The 21,636-nt window shown below is 39.3% G+C and overlaps 1 protein-coding gene across 1 annotated transcript in view; it reads right to left on the bottom strand.

Moving 5' to 3' along the window:
* Positions 1–3,035: 3,035 nt before the first annotated feature.
* The window catches only part of LOC128687665 (mitochondrial intermediate peptidase), a 53,359-nt gene continuing 34,758 nt past the window's right edge, over positions 3,036–21,636 (bottom strand). Inside the window, exons 11-14 of the mRNA XM_053775245.2 lie at positions 14,911–15,118; positions 12,548–12,673; positions 8,828–8,949; positions 3,036–3,350 (exon numbers count right to left, since the gene is read on the bottom strand). Coding sequence (XP_053631220.2) covers positions 3,176–3,350; positions 8,828–8,949; positions 12,548–12,673; positions 14,911–15,118 — 631 coding nt within the window. The 3' untranslated portion in view covers positions 3,036–3,175. The remainder of the gene's footprint in view (positions 3,351–8,827; positions 8,950–12,547; positions 12,674–14,910; positions 15,119–21,636) is intronic.

Genomic DNA, 21,636 nt, shown 5'->3' with positions numbered 1-21,636 from the left:
CTCAAGTTCTCTTATGTTCCTATAGGTGTAGTGCATCCCATGAATGTGTTGTGTAGTACAGTACCAGCAAGGTGTAAGGGAGAGAGAAAATCAGGAAAAATTGTTCAGTAGTGTTAGTTCATTGTCTTAGGAAGTACCACCATTCAGAGTGATTTTCATAACTTGGTTGGGTAGAATTATTATAATCATAATGAAGTGCTAAACCCACAAGGGTCATACAGCACTGCTGGTTGGGTAGAAGCTGTAGTAGTTTACTAACACCCAGGTACATCTTCACTTCTGGCAACCACTCATTCACGATACAGCCTCTCCTCACTTAACAATGGAGTTCCGTTCCTAAGACAATGTCGGTAAACAAATTCGTCATTGAGCAAGGAGCATACTGTAATGGTTGTGGGTTTGTGTCAACCATCTTTGATATTGTTTTAGTGTCACCTTTGCACCATTTATAAAATTTTCAATATATTGTACTATGCAGTATAATTATTTTATATTACATTATACAGTAGTGTACTGTATGTTGCAATAAATAGAATAGAGGAAATCAGCTCCAATGTACATTATTTAGGTATGCATATTGGTCAGAGAGCCTGTTGTAAGTCCAAGTTGTCAGTAAACGAGTACGTTGCTAAGTGAGGAGAGGCTGTATTCTTTATTTCCGAATGGAGATCCTCTTACAAAATACCTTATTCAGATTTTGTACCATCTCTCTTGACCATGACTCATAATAAAAGTCCCAGAATATTACCCTACAAAAGACATGATACCTAAAATTGTCAGGTTCCTCTCCAGCTCTTGGTAGTTTTTCTAGTAAATGAAACACTGATAGTAAGATGAAATTCAACAATTGACTAACAGAGGTACATATTTACTGCTAAATGAACAGGGGCAGCAAGTGTCAGAAGACTGATACATCTTAACCAGCCTGGGAATCAAACCCAGGTCCTTTTCGTTGTGAGCTGAATGCTGCTCTATTACAGTGGATCAGTCCTAACGAACGCATCGCATAACGTTAAATCCGCCTAGCGATACATTTCAACGCAAAAATTTTGTCTTGGCTAGCGCTAAAAAACTTGCTCAACGCGATTTGTTTGAGAAGCGTCCACGTGCGGCCTGAGCCCGCCTCACTTGTTCCGTGGGTGCCATTGTTTACAAGCCAACCACCGCAGTCGCTTCCAAGCATACAATCAGAACATTTCATATTATCACAGCCTTTTTAGTGATTGCACCTGCAAAATAAGTCACCATGGGCCCCAAGAAAGCTTCTAGTGCCAACCCTACAGGAAAAAGGGTGAGAATTACTATGGATATGAAGAAAGAGATAATTGCTAAGTATGAAAGTGGAGTGCGTGTCTCCAAGCTGGCCAGGTTGTACACAAAACCCCAATCAACCATCGCTACTATTGTGGCCAAGAAAACGGCAATCAAGGAAGCTGTTCTTGCTAAATGTGCAACTTTGTTTTCGAAACAGAGATCGCAAGTGATAGAAGATGTTGAGAGACTGTTATTGGTGTGGATAAACGAAAAACAGATAGCAGGAGATAGCATCTCTCAAGCGATCATATGTGAAAAGGCTAGGAAGTTGCATGACGATTTAATTAGAAAAATGCCTACAACTAGTGGTGATGTGAGTGAATTTAAGGCCAGCAAAGGTTGGTTTGAGAGATTTAAGAATTGTAGTGGCATACATAGTGTGATAAGGCATGGAGAGGCTGCCAGTTCGGACCACAAAGTGGCTGAAAAATATGTGAAGGAATTCAAGGAGTACATAGACAGTGAAGAATTGAAACCTGAACAAGTGTTTGTGACGAAACAGGCCTGTTTTGGAAGAAAATGCCAAACAGGACCTACATTACTCAGAAGGAAAAGGCACTCCCAGGACATAAGCCTATGAAAGATAGGCTTACTCTGTTGATGTGTGCTAATGCTAGTGGTGATTGCAAAGTGAAGCCTTTATTGGTGTATCACTCTGAAACTCCCAGAGTGTTCAGGAAAAACAATGTCCTCAAGGCTAATTTGTGTGTGATGTGGAGGGCAAACAGTAAGGCATGGGTCACTAGGGACTTTTTCTATGACTGGTTACACCATGCATTTGCCCCCACTGTGAAAAATTACCTCCTGGAAAATAAATTGGACCTTAAGTGCCTCCTGGTATTAGACAATGCTCCTGGTCATCCTTCAGACTTGGCAGAGCGACTTTCTGCGGAAATGAGCTTCATTAAGGTCAAGTTTTTGCCTCCTAATACCACTCCTCTCCTGCAGCCCATGGACCAGCAGGTCATTTCCAACTTCAAAAAACTCTACACAAAAGCTATGTTTGAAAGGTGCTTTGTAGTGACCTCAGAAACTCAATTGACTCTAAGAGAGTTTTGGAGAGATCACTTTAGCATCCTCAATTGTGTAAACATTATAGGTAAGGCTTGGAAATGACTAAGAGGACCTTGAACTCTGCTTGGAAGAAACTGTGGCCAGAATGTGTAGACAAAAGGGATTTTGAAGGGTTTGAGGCTAACCCTGGGAATCCTATGCCAGTTAAGGAATCCATTGTGGCATTGGGAAAGTCCTTGGGGTTGGAGGTTAGTGGGGAGGATGTGGAAGAGTTGGTGGAGGAGGACAATGACGAACTAACCACTGATGAGCTGCTAGATCATCTTCAACGGCAAGAGGCCAGACCTGAGGAAACTGCTCCAGAGGAGACAGAATTTAAAACCTAATGACTATCCAAGGGTTATTCAAGCTAACCGTAACCTGTCCATCACCGGTCAAGGATATTTTAACACCAAAAATAGGAATCAAAGTACTGTAAACTCTCAGTGTATATATATATTGAGCTACACACCTCTCGGTGTATACTGTATATCCTTCACAGTGTAGGAAGAGCAAGTGTAGGCCATGCAAGGGAACCCTACAAAGGGCTGCCATGTTTATTTTTCCTTCCCCAGGTACCATGTTAACTCCTACAGTGCTTCCTGTGAATATAATCTTGGCAGGAAATTTTGATTATGGCATCACTGTTTAAGTTTAATTAGAGCATGAGACACTAACAACTTATTATTTTATATTACATAATATAACTGAACTTATTGATTTAGTATTTTTTGTGAATACAATATAATTTAAAAAGTACAATTTTCAATTTTCAAAAAAAGAGAAATCAAAATATGAATGGTCACCATTATGAAAATAATTTAGATTCTACTTTTGCTTTCTTTTGATCTAAATCTGTCATAAGAGCATCCACCATGGTGTGAGGTGTGACTTCTCGACCCAGGAACTCTCCGACCATGGCTCGGGGTGGCTTCCCTCCTCCGTGAGCAAGTACTTCACACCGGTACTTTTCACCCTTCTCTCTGTTAATGGTGGAAACCGATCAGCTGTTGGATTTAATGCAATACACAAGTAACCCACACACAGACAAATAAAGCTTTTGACGATGTTTTGGTCCAACTTGGACCATCAACTACAAGTGCTCCTTGACTTATGATGGGATCACGTTCCGATGAACCCATCATGAGTCAAAAATATTGTAAGTCAAATATGAATGTGAAATGCTAAATAAATAAACAATAACTACTCTCCTGAATAAGTAAATAAACAAATAATTACTATAACTAAATACCAGTGTGTAGAAGAGAGGGAGACTACTTCCCGGTAAAAGTAGGTCTTAGACAGGGATGTGTAATGTCACCATGGTTGTTTAATATATTTATAGATGGGGTTGTAAAGGAAGTAAATGCTAGGGTGTTTGGGAGAGGGGTGGGATTAAATTATGGGGAATCAAATTCAAAATGGGAATTGACACAGTTACTTTTTGCTGATGATACTGTGCTTATGGGAGATTCTAAAGAAAAATTGCAAAGGTTAGTGGATGAGTTTGGGAATGTGTGTAAAGGTAGAAAGTTGAAAGTGAACATAGAAAAGAGTAAGGTGATGAGGGTGTCAAATGATTTAGATAAAGAAAAATTGGATATCAAATTGGGAAGGAGGAGTATGGAAGAAGTGAATGTTTTCAGATGAAGGATGAGGTTAATCATAGAATTGATGAGGGAAAAAAGGTGAGTGGTGTGTTGAGGTATATGTGGAGTCAAAAAACGTTATCTATGGAGGCAAAGAAGGGAATGTATGAAAGTATAGTAGTACCAACACTCTTATATGGGTGTGAAGCTTGGGTGGTAAATGCAGCAGCGAGGAGACGGTTGGAGGCAGTGGAGATGTCCTGTTTAAGGGCAATGTGTGGTGTAAATATTATGCAGAAAATTCGGAGTGTGGAAATTAGGAGAAGGTGTGGAGTTAATAAAAGTATTAGTCAGAGGGCAGAAGAGGGGTTGTTGAGGTGGTTTGGTCATTTAGAGAGAATGGATCAAAGTAGAATGACATGGAAAGCATATAAATCTATAGGTGAAGGAAGGCGGGGTAGGGGTCGTCCTCGAAAGGGTTGGAGAGAGGGGGTAAAGGAGGTTTTGTGGGTAAGGGGCTTGGACTTCCAGGAAGCGTGCGTGAGCGTGTTAGATAGGAGTGAATGGAGACGAATGGTACTTGGGACCTGACAATCTGTTGGAGTGTGAGCAGAGTAATATTTAGTGAAGGGATTCAGGGAAACCGGTTATTTTCATATAGTCGGACTTGAGTCCTGGAAATGGGAAGTACAATGCCTGCACTTTAAAGGAGGGGTTTGGGATATTGGCAGTTTGGAGGGATATGTTGTGTATCTTTATATGTGTATGCTTCTAGACTGTTGTATTCTGAGCACCTCTGCAAAAACAGTGATAATGTGCGAGTGTGGTGAAAGTGTTGAATGATGATGAAAGTATTTTCTTTTTGGGGATTTTCTTTCTTTTTTGGGTCACCCTGCCTCGGTGGGAGACGGCCGACTTGCTGAAAAAAAAAAAAAAAAAAAAATACCAGTAATGAAAAGTAAATGAATGAATACAAGTTATGAACTTGCCACCTTCATGCTCCAAAGTAACTGCTTTTGCACCATTGTAAAGTCAAAATATCGTAAGTCAAGGAGCATCTGTAGTTAATGGTCCAAGTCAGACCAAAATGTCATTATAAGTTTCCTTCTCCTTTGTGTGGGGTTATCTGTGTATTGCTCCAGCCATAGTATTGTGACTTATTCTTTAATGCAAAAAAATACAATAATTTTTCTCATGGAGCTACATTGCATTTTAAGCTACATATGATCACAAAGTACAGTGGACCCCCGGTATTCGATATTAATCCATTCCTGAGAGCTCATCGAATACTGAAAACATCGAAAACCGAATCAATTTTCCTCATAAGAAATAATGGAAATCAAATTAATCCGTGCAAGACACCCAAAAGTATGAAAAAAAAATTTTTACTACATGAAATATTAAGTTTAATGCAATAGAATAATTACAATAACAATAAAATAATTGACACTTACCTTTAATGAAGATCTGGTGATGATGGGATGGGAGGAGGGGAGAGGTGTTAGTGTTTAGAAGGGGAATCCCCTTCCATTGGGACTTGAGGTAGCAAGTCATTTTCCTGGGTTACTTCCCTTCTTCTTTTAATGCCACTAGGACCAGCTTGAGAGTCACTGGATTTCTGTTGCACAACATATCTATCCATAGTGGCCTGTACCTCCCGTTCCTTTATGACATTCCTAAAGTGTTTCACAACATTGTCAGTGTACAGGTTGCCAGCACGGCTTGCAGTAGCTGTGTCAGGGTGATTGTCATCAAAAAAGGTTTGCACTTTAAGCCACATTGCACACATTTCCTTAATCTTTGAAGTAGGCAACTTCTTCAATTTCTCTATCCCCTCCTCCAAAGCAGTTTCCTCAAGTGTGGCATCTTACTGTTGAAGATGATCTATCAGCTCATCAGTGGTTAGTTCATCATTGTCCTCCTCCACCAACTCTTCCACATCCTCCCCACTAACCTCCAACCCCAAGGACTTCTCCAATGCCACAATGGATTCCTCAACTGGCACAGGATTCTCGAGGTTAGCCTCAAATCCTTCAAAATCCCTTTTGTCTACACATTCTGGCCACAGTTTTTTCCAAGCAGAGTTCAAGGTCCTCTTAGTCACTCCCTCCCAAGCCTTACCTTTAAGGTTTACACAACTGAGGATATTAAAGTGATCCTTCCAAAACTCTTTTAGAGTCAGTTGAGTTTCTGTGGTCACTACAAAGCACTTTTGAAACATAGTTTTTGTGTACAGTTTCTTGAAGTTGGAAATGACCTGCTGGTCCATGGGCTGCAGGAGACGAGTGGTATTAGGAGGCAAAAACTTGACCTTAATGAAGCTCATGTCCCCAGAAAGTCGCTCTGCCAAGTCTGTAGGATGACCAGGGGCATTGTCTAATACCAGGAGGTACTTAAGGTCTAATTTCTTTTCAGTTAGGTAATTTTTCACAGTGGGGGCAAATGCTTGGTGTAACCAGTCATAGAAAAAGTCCTTAGTGACCCATGCCTTACTGTTTTCCCTCCACAGCACACACAAATTAGCCTTGAGGACATTGTTTTTCCTGAACACTCTGGGAGTTTCAGAGTGATACACCAATAAAGGCTTCACTTTGCAATCACCACTAGCATTGGCACACATCAGAAGAGTAAGCCTGTCTTTCATAGGCTTATGTCCTGGGAGTGCCTTTTCCTCCTGAGTAATGTAGGTCCTGCTTGGCATTTTCTTCCAAAACAGGCCTGTTTCGTCGCAATTAAACACTTGTTCAGGTTTCAAGTCTTCACTGTCTATGTAATCCTTGAATTCCTTCACATATTTTTCAGCTGCTTTTTGGTCCGAACTGGCAGCCTCACCATGCCTAATCACACTATGTATGCCACTACAATTCTTAAATCTTTCAAACCAACCTTTGCTGGCCTTAAATTCACTCACATCACCACTAGTTGCAGGCAATTTCTTTACCAAATCGTCATGCAACTGCCTAGCCTTTTCACAAATCATCGCTTGAGAGATGCTATCTCCTGCTCTCTGTTTTTCATTTATCCACACCAATAACAGTCTCTCAACATTTTCTAACACTTGCGGTTGCTGTTTCGTAATCACAGTTGCACCTTTTGCAAGAACAGCTTCCTTGATTGCCGTTTTCCTGGTCACTATAGTAGAGATGGTTGATTGGGGTTTATTATACAACCTAACCAGCTCCGACACATGCACTCCACTTTCGTACTTTGCAATTATCTCTTTCTTCATTTCATAAGTCATTAGTGCCTTTTTTCTCAAAGGGTTGGCACTAGAAGCTTTCTTGGGGCCCAAGGTGACTTATTTTGCAGAAACAAGCACCAAACACAGTGATAATATGGATAATATGGAATGTACTGAATGTATCCTTAGATGCGCACACACTGGCTGGCTTGTAAACACTGGCACACACGGGGCAGTTCAGGCCACACGTGGACACGTCTTGTACGAATCGTACCGAATACCGGGTTTTCAATTGAATACCGAGGCAAATTTTTTGCGATATAATGCATCAAATACTGATGCCATCGAATACCTGGGGTCCACTGTACTCAGCTGCAATGCCAAAAGGCTTTTAATTCAAGAAATGGGAGTGATTCCCTTTCTTCATCAAACCTGATTACCTTCTATTTCCCTAAATGACCCTTACAGGTTTACTGCTTCACCCTGAATGTAATACTAATACAGCCTCTCCTCACTTAATGGCAGAGTTCCGGTCTTAAGACCACGTCTGTAAACAAATTTGTCGCTAAGTGAAGAGCATGCTATAATGGTAGTGGGTTTGTGTCAATCATCTTTGATGTTGTTTTAACGTCACCTTCGCTCATTTATAACATTTCTGGTATAGTGTATTTTTAAATGTTCGTGCAGTAGTGTACTGTATATTGTAACAAACAGAATAGAGGAAATCAGCTCTAATATACATACATTATTTAGGTATGCATACTGGTCAGAGAGCCTGTCATAAATCTGAGTCATAGGTAAATGAGTATGACGTTAAGTGAGAAGAGGCTGTATTGAAATAATCAAGAGAATTATTTTAACTACAGCTTCTCCTCATTTAACGATGTACTCATTGACCGATGCCTCAGACTTATGATCAGCATGCATACCTAAACAATGAATATCAGAGCTGATTTTCTCTATTCTGTTAATTACAATATGCAGTAGACTACTGTATGAACATTTAAAATATACCAGAAATGTTATAAATGGTGCAAATGCGACATTAAAACAATATCAGAGATGGCTGACAGAAACCCACTACCATTATAGTATGCTTCTCACTTTGTGACAAATTCGTTTACCAACGTGGAGGAGAGGCTGTATATGTCACAATGTGACACTTGGTTACATCTTGTTGTGGTTAGATATAGAATATTAATTACAGTATATTAACTAGTTGCAGGTCAGATGGTCACTTGAACTGTGATGTCTTTGCACTTCTGGCAAGACAGCTGCTGAATGAGTGATAGTTAACGTGTTTTCCTTTTGGGCCATCCCACCTCAGTGGGATACGGTTGGTACGTTGAAAGAAGAAAGATATACTATATGCTTAATAATTTGCATACAGTATATTACTCCATGGGGAAGTGGAAAAGAATCCTTCCTCCATAAGCTATGTGTCATAAGAGGCGACTAAAATGCTGGGAGCAAGGGGCTAGTAAACCTTTCTCCTGTATAAATTACTAACTGAAAAAAGAAGAAACTTTATGTTTCTACTTTTTTTGGGTTACCCTGCCTTGGTGGGAGATGCCTGGTGATGAATTTGTTTTTTAACATGATGGCCATCTCCCACTGAGGCAGGGTGACCCAAAAAAAGAAACACTTTCACCATTACTCACAGTATCACTCTATACAGTATATTAATTACCTGCTGAAGGGATCTTCTGAGAAGTACTTCTGCCAAATCCAAGACGCCACAGCTCGAGAAGCAAGATACGCATAGTATTTTGCTCCATATCCAACTAGGTGGCCAAATCTAAGCTGCCAAGCCTGAAATATATTTTGATTAATTCACATCAAATTATCAAAATTTGTAGTATTCAAAATTTAACAACTTTGACAGCAATTATTAATAAGCTACAGTTTGAAAACCTGCTTGGCATTATCCTGTGGTACACAGCAGTCATATTGCTCTAATATGCCATGATACATATAGAACAACATACAGCTTCACAATTAAATCATATACATATTGGGGATGAGATGACATTTTGAACAAAATTATTACATTCGAGGAGAAGAGCTAAATCTGTATGGGTATGCTACAGCACCTGGGGACTGAAAGATGATCAGGTTTCATCTAAGAAAGAAGAGGGTGGCTCAAATTCCTTTGATCACGAGCTCTGCACCATCATCAAGGCACTGCCATTAACCCTTAAAGTGTCCAAATGTAGATTTACGTTTACATGCGTAGCACTCCAAATGTAGATCTACTTTTTTTTACATAAGCATGTAGAATAGAAAGTTCGCAGCGTTACACATGTGAACGTAGATCTATGTTTGGATAGTTTAAGCGTTAAGGAAATTTTCAGCAAAATGTCATGCAGTTTCATCTCCATATTGTGGGTTAGTTGTGATTGTTCCAGCCATGATACAGGGACTCACTGTTTGCACAAAAATGGCTTTAATGAAAAAAAACAGAGAGAGAGAAGCTAAGAATTAAGTACTGTAACAAAGTAGACAATGCAAAGACTGAATATTTTTTTTTTTAATTTATAAGTACTGTAATGTACACCGTGGGTACTGAATTATGGGAGCTATAAAGAGCAGAGCATTGGTTGTATACAAAGCTGTCTGGTTAATCATTGTACAGTTAAGAAATTATTTACTGTACTGTAAATAAATAATTCAACATGGAAACTGCTCAGTAGTGTATTCACTGCATACACTTACAATACAGTGCCCAGTGCTGCTGATCTCCAGTTTCCCCACTGCCATACTGCCCATGTGATAGGAATTTATGTTCATATGTTGGTGGAATGATGATGTAAAGAGAGTAGTAAGGGAGAAAAAGTTAGCATATGAGAAGTTTTTACAAAGTAGAAGTGATGCAAGGAGGGAAGAGTATATGGAGAAAAAGAGAGAGGTTAAGAGAGTGGTGAAGCAATGTAAAAAGAGAGCAAATGAGAGAGTGGGTGAGATGTTATCAACAAATTTTGTTGAAAATAAGAAAAAGTTTTGGAGTGAGATTAACAAGTTAAGAAAGCCTAGAGAACAAATGGATTTGTCAGTTAAAAATAGGAGAGGAGAGTTATTAAATGGAGAGTTAGAGGTATTGGGAAGATGGAGGGAATATTTTGAGGAATTGTTAAATGTTGATGAAGATAGGGAAGCTGTGATTTCGTGTATAGGGCAAGGAGGAATAACATCTTGTAGGAGTGAGGAAGAGCCAGTTGTGAGTGTGGGGGAAGTTCGTGAGGCAGTAGGTAAAATGAAAGGGGGTAAGGCAGCCGGGATTGATGGGATAAAGATAGAAATGTTAAAAGCAGGTGGGGATATAGTTTTGGAGTGGTTGGTGCAATTATTTAATAAATGTATGGAAGAGGGTAAGGTACCTAGGGATTGGCAGAGAGCATGCATAGTTCCTTTGTATAAAGGCAAAGGGGATAAAAGAGAGTGCAAAAATTATAGGGGGATAAGTCTGTTGAGTGTACCTGGTAAAGTGTATGGTAGAGTTATAATTGAAAGAATTAAGAGTAAGACGGAGAATAGGATAGCAGATGAACAAGGAGGCTTTAGGAAAGGTAGGGGGTGTGTGGACCAGGTGTTTACAGTGAAACATATAAGTGAACAGTATTTAGATAAGGCTAAAGAGGTCTTTGTGGCATTTATGGATTTGGAAAAGGCGTATGACAGGGTGGATAGGGGGGCAATGTGGCAGATGTTGCAAGTGTATGGTGTAGGAGGTAGGTTACTGAAAGCAGTGAAGAGTTTTTACGAGGATAGTGAGGCTCAAGTTAGAGTATGTAGGAAAGAGGGAAATTTTTTCCCAGTAAAAGTAGGCCTTAGACAAGGATGTGTGATGTCACCGTGGTTGTTTAATATATTTATAGATGGGGTTGTAAGAGAAGTAAATGCGAGGGTCTTGGCAAGAGGCGTGGAGTTAAAAGATAAAGAATCACACACAAAGTGGGAGTTGTCACAGCTGCTCTTTGCTGATGACACTGTGCTCTTGGGAGATTCTGAAGAGAAGCTGCAGAGATTGGTGGATGAATTTGGTAGGGTGTGCAAAAGAAGAAAATTAAAGGTGAATACAGGAAAGAGTAAGGTTATGAGGATAACAAAAAGATTAGATGATGAAAGATTGAATATCAGATTGGAGGGAGAGAGTATGGAGGAGGTGAACGTATTCAGATATTTGGGAGTGGACGTGTCAGCGGATGGGTCTATGAAAGATGAGGTGAATCATAGAATTGATGAGGGAAAAAGAGTGAGTGGTGCACTTAGGAGTCTGTGGAGACCAAGAACTTTGTCCTTGGAGGCAAAGAGGGGAATGTATGAGAGTATAGTTTTACCAACGCTCTTATATGGGTGTGAAGCGTGGGTGATGAATGTTGCAGCGAGGAGAAGGCTGGAGGCAGTGGAGATGTCATGTCTGAGGGCAATGTGTGGTGTGAATATAATGCAGAGAATTCGTAGTTTGGAAGTTAGGAGGAGGTGCGGGATTACCAAAACTGTTGTCCAGAGGGCTGAGGAAGGGTTGTTGAGGTGGTTCGGACATGTAGAGAGAATGGAGCGAAACAGAATGACTTCAAGAGTGTATCAGTCTGTAGTGGAAGGAAGGCGGGGTAGGGGTCGGCCTAGGAAGGGTTGGAGGGAGGGGGTAAAGGAGGTTTTGTGTGCGAGGGGCTTGGACTTCCAGCAGGCATGCGTGAGCGTGTTTGATAGGAGTGAATGGAGACAAATGGTTTTTAATGCTTGACGTGCTGTTGGAGTGTGAGCAAAGTAACATTTATGAAGGGATTCAGGGAAACCGGCAGGCCGGACTTGAGTCCTGGAGATGGGAAGTACAGTGCCTGCACTCTGAAGGAGGGGTGTTAATGTTGCAGTTTAAAAACTGTAGTGTAAAGCACCCTTCTGGCAAGACAGTGATGGAGTGAATGATGGTGAAAGTTTTTCTTTTTCGGGCCACCCTGCCTTGGTGGGAATCGGCCAGTGTGATAATAAAAATAAAAAAAAATAAATATGTTGTGAATTTCTCAGTACAAAAATAAATACAATGAACCCTCAATTTAATGGACTTATAGAGGGGAGGGGATGTCAGTTAAAGCCAATTTTCCATTAATTCCAAATTTTGACAATATTTTTCCACAATCATAACAGTAACAGAATTCTGGATTCCAAGTATTGTCTGCCCACAGATGTTTTAGATTCCAAATGCTTTCTGCCCACAGATTTTTTGGATTCCAAATGTCTGCCCACAGATTTTTTGGATTCCAAGTGTTGTCTGTCCACAGATTTTTTGGATTCCAAATGTTTTCTGCTCACAGATTTTTGTCAGTTAAATCTAAATAGTATTAAATGTTGGTTCCTGAAATCAAGGTTTTACTATATAATGTTTCAACTAAAAAAATAATTAGTAACTTACAGTGTTTGGCACATAAGGAAGACCATAATACTGGCTCTGAACTTCCTCCAGTATGTGTGTTGTGGATGTGGCTGGGGACCAGCGATCCTTTCCATGATAATGTTGATCAAGCAGCGAGTAGAACGTCTGCAATAAGAATATAAATCAATATTACTAGCACTGCCCTGATTTTTAATGAATTCACTTCAAAATGGGTAGAGCCAAGAATCCTATCATGGCAGATGCCTTGATGCAAATAAAGAGCTCTTGAAGCAAGCCATTAATAATAATGGTAGAATTACCAACAAATTGTTAGGTAAATGGACACAGATGCAGCTAATGTGACATTTTATTATAGCAACATTTCACTCTCCAGGAGCTTTGTCAAGTCATAACAGCTCGACAAAACTCTTGGGGAGCAAAACATTGCCACAATAAAATGTCACATTAGTTGCACGTGTCCTTTTACCTAACAAGCCACATTAAACCTAATTACCTGCCATTCCCCTAACAATGTATGACCCTAATGGATTTAGTACTTCTCCATATACATAGTAATGACACAGCCAGGCTGGCCATCAACCAAAGCTGAGAGGAGGAAAATGAGGGAGGAGGGGGGATTACTATTATATTCAAAGTCAATCAGTAAACTTGAATGGGTTACTGAGGTAGAGAGGAGGGAAAAGTTTTAGATGTAACACTCAGGAAATTACAGTACGTATTCTAGTTTGAATTTTAAATAAAGGGCTTTGCAAATATTTTTCCAAGTACAGTATGTTCCTAAATAGTGGATAATTTCTGTAAAAATTTTCCCCATGCTCAAATGAATTTTTGAGCAACAAAGCTATTATTCATATTACTAACAAGAAAATTATTTAAAAAAAATTATACACCAAAAATGCACAATTAAATGAAATGCCCATTGTTTTTTATTTTTAATTAACACAATGGCCGTTTCCCACCGAGGCAGGGTGACCCAAAAAAGAAGAAAGACTTCCATCATTCACTCCAAAACTGTCTTACCAGAAGCAATCCACAGAATTTCAGCCCAGTTTGGAGTAGGAGCATAGATACTACAGTTTAGATGTCTCTCTCAACACAAATATCCCTTCCTTCAGAGTGCAGGCATTGTACTTCCCACCTCCAGGACTCAAATTTGGCTAATTGGTTTCCCTGAATCCCTTCACAAAATGTTACCTTGCTCACACTCCAACAGCTTGTTAAGTCCCAAAAACTGACTGTAATGTGGGCTAATGGTATTACCATCATAGTATACTACTTCTTCTTTCAACAAACCGGCCGTATCCCACCGAGGCAGAGTAGCCCAAAAAGAAAAACGAAAGTTTCTCTTTTCAACTTTAGTCATGTATACAGGAGAAGGGGTTACTAGCCCCTTGCTTCTGGCATGTTAATCGCCTCTTATGATACGCATGGCTTACGGAGGAAGAATTCTGTTCCACTTCCCCATGGAAATAAGAGGAAATGTACAAGAACAAGAACTACGTATTAATAAAATAGAAGAAAACCAAGAAGGGTGTGTATATAAATGTACATGCAAGTGTAGTGTGACCTAAGTGAAAGTAGAAGTAGCAAGACGTATCTGAAATCTTGCATGTTTATAAGATGGAAAAAAGACACCAGCAATCCTACCATCATGTAAAACAATTACAGGCTTCCATTTCACGCTCACTTAGCAGGACGGTAGAGCCTCCCTGGGTGGTTGCTGTCTACCAACCTACTACCTAAAATTATAGTATACAAAGGGAATAAAAAATCTTTACATTTTCACTACAGGTCATTAATATATTATTATTATAATTATCATTATTCTCTATGGGGAAGTGGAAAAGAATCCTTCCTCCAAAAGCCATGCTCATCATAAGTATTTATTATTATTATCACACTGGCCAATTCCCACCATGGCAGGGTGGCCTGAAAAAGAAAAACTTTCACCATCATTCACTCTATCACTGTCTTGCCAGAAGGGTGCTTTACACTACAGTTTTTAAACTGCAACATTAACACCCCTCCTTCATAAGATGAGACTAAAATTATGAGAGCAAGGGCTAGTAACCCCTTCTCTTGTATAAATTACTAAATGTAAAAAGAAGAAAAACCTTATGAAAGCATTTCTTGTTTTATGGGTCACCTGTCTCAGTGGGAGATGGTGAGTATGTTAAAAAATTATTATATTATTATTATTATTATTATTATAATCATCATCATAAGGAGGTACCAAGCTCGCTGGAGTCGTATGGTATCAGGGCAATGAATTGTAAATCAACTTCAACCCAAGGAAAGGCTAACTTCAACTCACTGGATCAAGAGCCCTTAACCAACATCAACGTATCCTACTTGAAGGGATACAAAGTAACATAACAAACCTGAAGCTGCATTTCAGAGGCACCAAACACAGATTTGCTGGCCACCAATCTCTCAAGAAGTTCCTGGGGTATAACCTCTCCCGTTTTGTAGTGTCGAGCAAATGTGCCAAGCACTCTTGGATCGGTGGCAAAGAATTCCATGAGGATTGATGGAACTTCGGCAAAATCAGTGCTGCAACGTGTGCCTGTCACGTGCTGGTACTGGGTCCTGGCGGGAGAAAGTATGAAACAAATATAAACTGTTTAATAATGATGACTTTTTTTTATTATTATTATTATTATTATTATTATTATAGTATTATTATTACTGTATTATTTTTAACCCCTTGACTGTCGCAACCCCAAATCCTGAGGTGTCTCCTGGTGTCGCAAAATTTCTGAAAAAAAAAAATAATTTTTTCTTATGAAATGATAGAGAATCGTTTCCCGATTGTAATGACACCAAAAGAATGAAATTTGATGGAAAACTGAAGGAATTACGCTCTCGCAAAGTTAGCGACCTAGGCGATATTTACGAATTGGCGATTTCACCCACTTTGAGCCCTATTTTCGGCTAATTCCATTGTTCCAGTTGACCAAACTCATAGCTATTTCTTTAGAACTTAATTTTTTCTATTAATTGAGTACAAGAAACTGCCCATTTACTGATTTCAACTACCTAATAACGTGGTTAGAAATCTGCAATTTGGCCAATTTCACAAAAATTAAAAAATATGACAATTTCAAAATAGGGCCCAGAATGAACAATGCAGACATTCCTGGCTCTAAAATAACATTTCCTTTGTTCATCAGTCACGTCTCCAGGCCCCTCTAAATTTTTATTCAAACAAAAAATAGAAGATTTACTGTTATGCAGACTACTGCAATATTGAAATAATTGTATAATAATGTCAACCCATTCATGACTGCATATTAGAATGGCTACTTGGATATTTATTGGAAAATGACATCATTTGTTTACTTTTGAACATCGGCAAAAATCAAACATTTCCCCTACTTTGAGCTCAATTTCAAGGTTCTTTTCATAGTAAAACCAATCAAAATGACCTCTATTTCTATAATATGTTTTCCATTCTATCAAATGAGACCAAGAAAACAGGGATACAACCATAAATACTAAGTGAAAATAGACCACAAAATTGGCATTTTAATTAAAACAACGGTCGGAGTGTTTTTTTTTCTCATTATGCACTGTGTGCTGCAGGATTTTTTTTATATGGTGCACACTGACCACACAGGCCCATTCTCTCACATGTGGGCCTACCAGCTTTCTCCTGCTTGATTTGAAGCCACTAGAATTTATGAGTATATATACACGTCAAACACAGTGGCTCGTAAGACATATGTATACGACCGAAACAATCAAAGGGTTAAAATTGTAAAGCAAAATAGAATATGTTCAGTGGGCAGAAGTGCTCTAGGAATCTGAGCTACCTTCCCCTTCATTATATAAAATATGATAACCTCACATTCCCAGATGCTGTATGATTCACATGGGAATTCACTACAGCAGTGCTATTTCTACTGGTAATTCTGTTTATGCAATATATTGTATATATTTTTTTTAACATATTGGTCGTCTCCCACTGAGGTGGAGTGAGTGGACGCAAATGGTTTTTGGGACCTGATGAGCTGTTGGAGTGTGAACAAGGTAACATTTTGTGAAGGGATTCAGGGAAACTGGTTAGCTGGACCTGACTCCTGGAGGTGGGAAGTACAATGCTTGCACTGTACATTTGCCTTATGCAATTATATAGTGTGATTTACAAGGCATATTGAAAATTCTTATTATGAAGAACTAAATGTTATGGCCATGAGGACTGGAACATATCTGCAGCATAAAATGAGGAGGTACCTTTCTTGAATTAAACTTGATTACCTCCCATTCCCCTAAACACAATAATAATAATCAGCACTGTTACATGCAAACACAGAAGGTAACCACAGGATCCTGGACTTGAATCATGGAGGTAGGAAGCACAGTGCCTGTATACTGAAGCAGGGGTGGAGATAGGTTGCAGTTTTTGAACTGGAGTATCAGCATGCCTCTGGCAAGATAGTAAAGGAGTGAGTGATGATGAAACTGTTTCTTCTTGTTCAGGTCGCTCTGCCTCGGTGGGCATTGGCTGATGTGTTAAAAAAAATAGCATTGTATTGTTACTATTAATGCTCTAGGGATTTTAACTCACAGTCAACTAAAAATGGAAATATACCGTGCTAGAGACAAGCATAATGTTGATCTTTCTCTTTCTCTCCCTCTCTCTCTCATGGCTTTCTAGTAGTACTGTAATTACTATTCACCACATTTTTACCTATAAATATATTCTGCAAGTTTAAAATGTTTGGTTAATGTAAAACATAAAATTGCTTGTAACTCTCCTCACATTTAATGTGTATTTAAGCATTTTCACTTATTCAAAATATTCTTATACAGTGGTCCCTCGCTTTTCGTAGTTCTTGGCAATCGTAAATTTCGCCAATCATAGGGGTATTTTCGTATAAACATGGACTCGCTTTTCATAGGTTGACTCGCGAATAGTAGTTCATCCGGGACGCGTACGCACGGTGTGAGCTGGGGCGGCCTCCCTACCCAGCCAGTCTGGCATTGTTTACCAGTGAGTAAAGGTCCCCTCAAGTGCTTGCAATTACTAAATAAGCTACCATGGCTCCAAAGAAAGCTCCTAGTGCCAAGCCTGTGGTAAAGGTGAGAAATATGTACAGTGACAAAGTCTTGGGCCATTTTTGGGAAGTGTTAAAGAGACGCCAGAAACAGAGCTCTCTCCACAGTTACTTTGCGAGACAGGACTAGAGTGACTCTCAAGGTGGTCCTAGTGGCATTAAGAAACAGAGAAGAGAAGCAATTGGTACCTGAGGTGTTGCTCGAGGGGGATTCCCCTTCCAAACTGTAAACAATCCAATCTCTCTCCTCCTCCAGTCTCCCATACACTAAGAAGAATCTCCAATAAAGGTAAGTGTTATGCTGTTAATGTTTCATTCATCATTTCCCACTGTATTGTTTATGTACTATATGTATACTATATGTAAAGGAGGTTTTGTGGGCAAGGGGCTTGGACTTCCAGCAAGCGTGCGTGAGCGTGTTAGATAGGAGTGAATGGAGACGAATGGTACTTGGGACCTGACGATCTGTTGGAGTGTGAGCAGGGTAATATTTAATGAAGGGATTCAGGGAAACCGGTTATTTTCATATAGTCGGACTTGAGTCCTGGAAATGGGAAGTACAATGCCTGCACTTTAAAGGAGGGGTTCGGGATATTGGCAGTTTGGAGGGATATGTTGTGTATCTTTATATGTGTATGCTCCTAAACTGTTGTATTCTGAGCACCTCTGCAAAAACAGTGATAATGTGCGAGTGTGGTGAAAGTGTTGAATGATGATGAAAGTATTTTCTTTCTGGGGATTTTCTTTCTTTTTTGGGTCACCCTGCCTCGGTGGGAGACGGCCGACTTGTTGAAAAAAAAAAAAATGTATATTTCATGTAAAAAATTTTTTTGTTTTAAAACTTCTGGGTGTCAGGAACAGATTAATTGTATTTACATTATTTCTTATGGGGAAAATTGATTCGCAAATCGTAAATTTCGTTTATAGTAACGGCTCCAGGAACGGATTAATTACGAAAAACGAAGGACCACTGTATTAACAGGAAAATACGGAGTCTAAAGGAATCGTACAGCACCTGGGGTATGGGAGATAGTCAGCTCTGATCCACGGAAACAGGGCTCAACTCCAATTCTTTGGATTAAGAATCCACCAGCATCAAGGGCCCTTCTCTTCCTCCTCTTTCTTAAAGGGAATTACGTATAATGCTTTAAAATACTATACTTCCAGGAAAATACTACTGTATGAAGTACCTAGTACTTCCAGGAAAATACTACTGTATGAAGTACCTAGTACTTCCAGGAAAATACTACTGTATGAAGTACCTAGTACTTCCAGGAAAATACTACTGTATGAAGTACCTAGTACTTCCAGGAAAATACTACTGTATGAAGTACCTAGTACTTCCAGGAAAATACTACTGTATGAAGTACCTAGTACTTCCAGGAAAATACTACTATATGCAGTACCTAGTACTTCCAGGAAAATACTACTGTATAAAGTACCTAGTACTTCCAGGAAAATACTACTGTATGAAGTACCTAGTACTTCCAGGAAAATATTACTGTATGAAGTACCTAGTACTTCCAGGAAAATACTACTATATGGAATACCTAGTACTTCCAGGAAAATACTACTGTATAGAGGACCTAGTACAGCAGAATCTTCATATCCACTGATTCAGTATTTGCAGTTTCAGTTATCCATTGTTTACTGTGGCCCAAAAATACCTCTTAAATTTGCATAATAATGGCCCCAAAGTGCAAAAGAAGAGAAGCTGGCAGTTCTTCAAAGCCTAAGAGAAGCCATGAAGTAAAGCAAAAGGACTCAAGTGCAACTAATGTGACATTTTATTTTGGTAACATTTTGCTCTCCAGGAGCTTTATCAAGCCATTACAAACAATACATGGACACAGTGGGTATATATAGGCTCAGAGTGATGTGCAATAATACTACTACTGCCGCCGCCGCCGGGTGGCGGCGGCGGTGGTGGTGGTGGTTCTTCTTCTTCTTCTTCTTCTTCTACTACTACTACTACTACTACTACTACTACTACTACTACTACTACTACTACTACTACTACTACTACTACTACTACTACTACTACTACTACTACTACTACTACTACTACTACTACTACTACTACTACTACTACTACTACTACTACTACTACTACTACTACTACTACTACTACTACTATTACTACTACTACTACTACTACTATTACTACTACTATTACTACTACTACTACTACTACCACTACTACTACTACTACTACTACTACTACTACTACTACTACTACTACTACTACTACTACTACTACTACTACTACTACTACAATTACCGACAATATGTAAAGTAAAAGGACACAAGTGCAACTAATGTGACATTTTATTGTGGCAACGTTTCGCTCTCCAGGAGCTTTATCAAGCCATTACAAACAATACATGGACACAGAGGGTATATATAGGCTCAGAGTGAGGTGCAATACTAGTGGTAGTAGTAGTAGTGATAAAAGTTGTAGTGGTAGTAGTAATACAATATGGTAGAGCAGTTAATTCGTACATGAGTAAAAGGATATAAAAGCTATTACTTGGGTAACATAAAAAGAGGTTGGACAAATATAGACTGGATAGAGGCAGCCTGTTTCAGTGTTCACTCTCTGTAATGTGCTTTGTGTAGTATAACAGGAGAGACTATGTGATGGCAGGGTTTACTGTTTTCAGGAGGATTCTTGCTAAGGCTTCAGAGATGGTGAAGCTGCCATTGTTTTGTTCACCATCTCTGAAGCCTTAGCAAGAATCCTCCTGAAAACAGTAAACCCTGCCATCACATAGTCTCTCCTGTTATACTACACAAAGCACATTACAGAGAGTGAACACTGAAACAGGCTGCCTCTATCCAGTCTATATTTGTCCAACCTCTTTTTATGTTACCCAAGTAATAGCTTTTATATCCTTTTACTCATGTACGAATTAACTGCTCTACCATATTGTATTACTACTACCACTACAACTTTTATCACTACTACTACTACCACTAGTATTGCACCTCACTCTGAGCCTATATATACCCTCTGTGTCCATGTATTGTTTGTAATGGCTTGATAAAGCTCCTGGAGAGCGAAACGTTGCCACAATAAAATGTCACATTAGTTGCACTTGTGTCCTTTTACTTTACATATTGTCGGTAATTCTACCAACTTTATTACAAGCCATGAAGTGCTTCCCATCAGTGAAAAAGTGGTAATTCTCCATTTACTGGCAGATGTTGCAAGTGTATGGAACAGGCAGTTAGCTACTAAATGCTGTAGAGTTTTTATGAGGATAGTGAGGCTTAGGTTAGGTTGTGCAGGAGAGAAGGAGACTACTTCCCAGTAAAAGTAGGTCTTAGACAGGGATGTGTAATGTCACCATGGTTGTTTATCATAATTATAGATAGGGTTGTAAAAGTAAATGCTAGGGTGTTGGGGAGAGGAGTGGGATTAAATTATGGGGAATCAAATACAAAATGGGAGTTGGCACAGTTACTTTTTGCTGATGATACTGTGCTTTTGGGAGATTCTAAAGAAAAGTTGCAAAGGTCCGTGGAAGAGTTTGGGAGGGTGTGTAAAGGTAGAAAGTTGAAAGGGAAAATAGATAAGAGTAAGGTGATGAGGGTATCAAATAATTTAGATAAAGGAAAATTGGATATTACATTGGAGGGAGGGAGTATGGAAGAAGTAAATATTTTCAGATACTTGGAAGTTGACTTGTCAGCAGATGGGTTTATGAAGGATGAGATTAAACACAGAATTGATGAAGGAAAAAAGGTAAGTGGAGTGTTGAGGTATCTGTGGAGACAAAAAATGTTATCCATGGATTCAAAGAAGGGAATGTACGAGAGTATAGTGGTACCAACACTCTTATATGGATATGAAGCATGGGTTGTACATGCTGCAGTGAGGAGGTGGCTGGAAGCAGTGGAGATGTCATGTCTAAGGGAAATGTGTGGTGTAAATATTATGCAGAGAATTTGTAGTGTGGAAATTAGGAGGAGGTGTGGAGTTATTAAAAGTATTAGCTATATACAGTGGTACCTCGGGATACGAACAGCTCAAAACTCGAACAA

This window comes from Cherax quadricarinatus, chromosome 11, assembly GCF_038502225.1.
Source record: "Cherax quadricarinatus isolate ZL_2023a chromosome 11, ASM3850222v1, whole genome shotgun sequence".
NCBI lineage: Eukaryota > Metazoa > Arthropoda > Malacostraca > Decapoda > Parastacidae > Cherax > Cherax quadricarinatus.
This window is presented reverse-complemented; position numbering and strand designations above follow the sequence as displayed.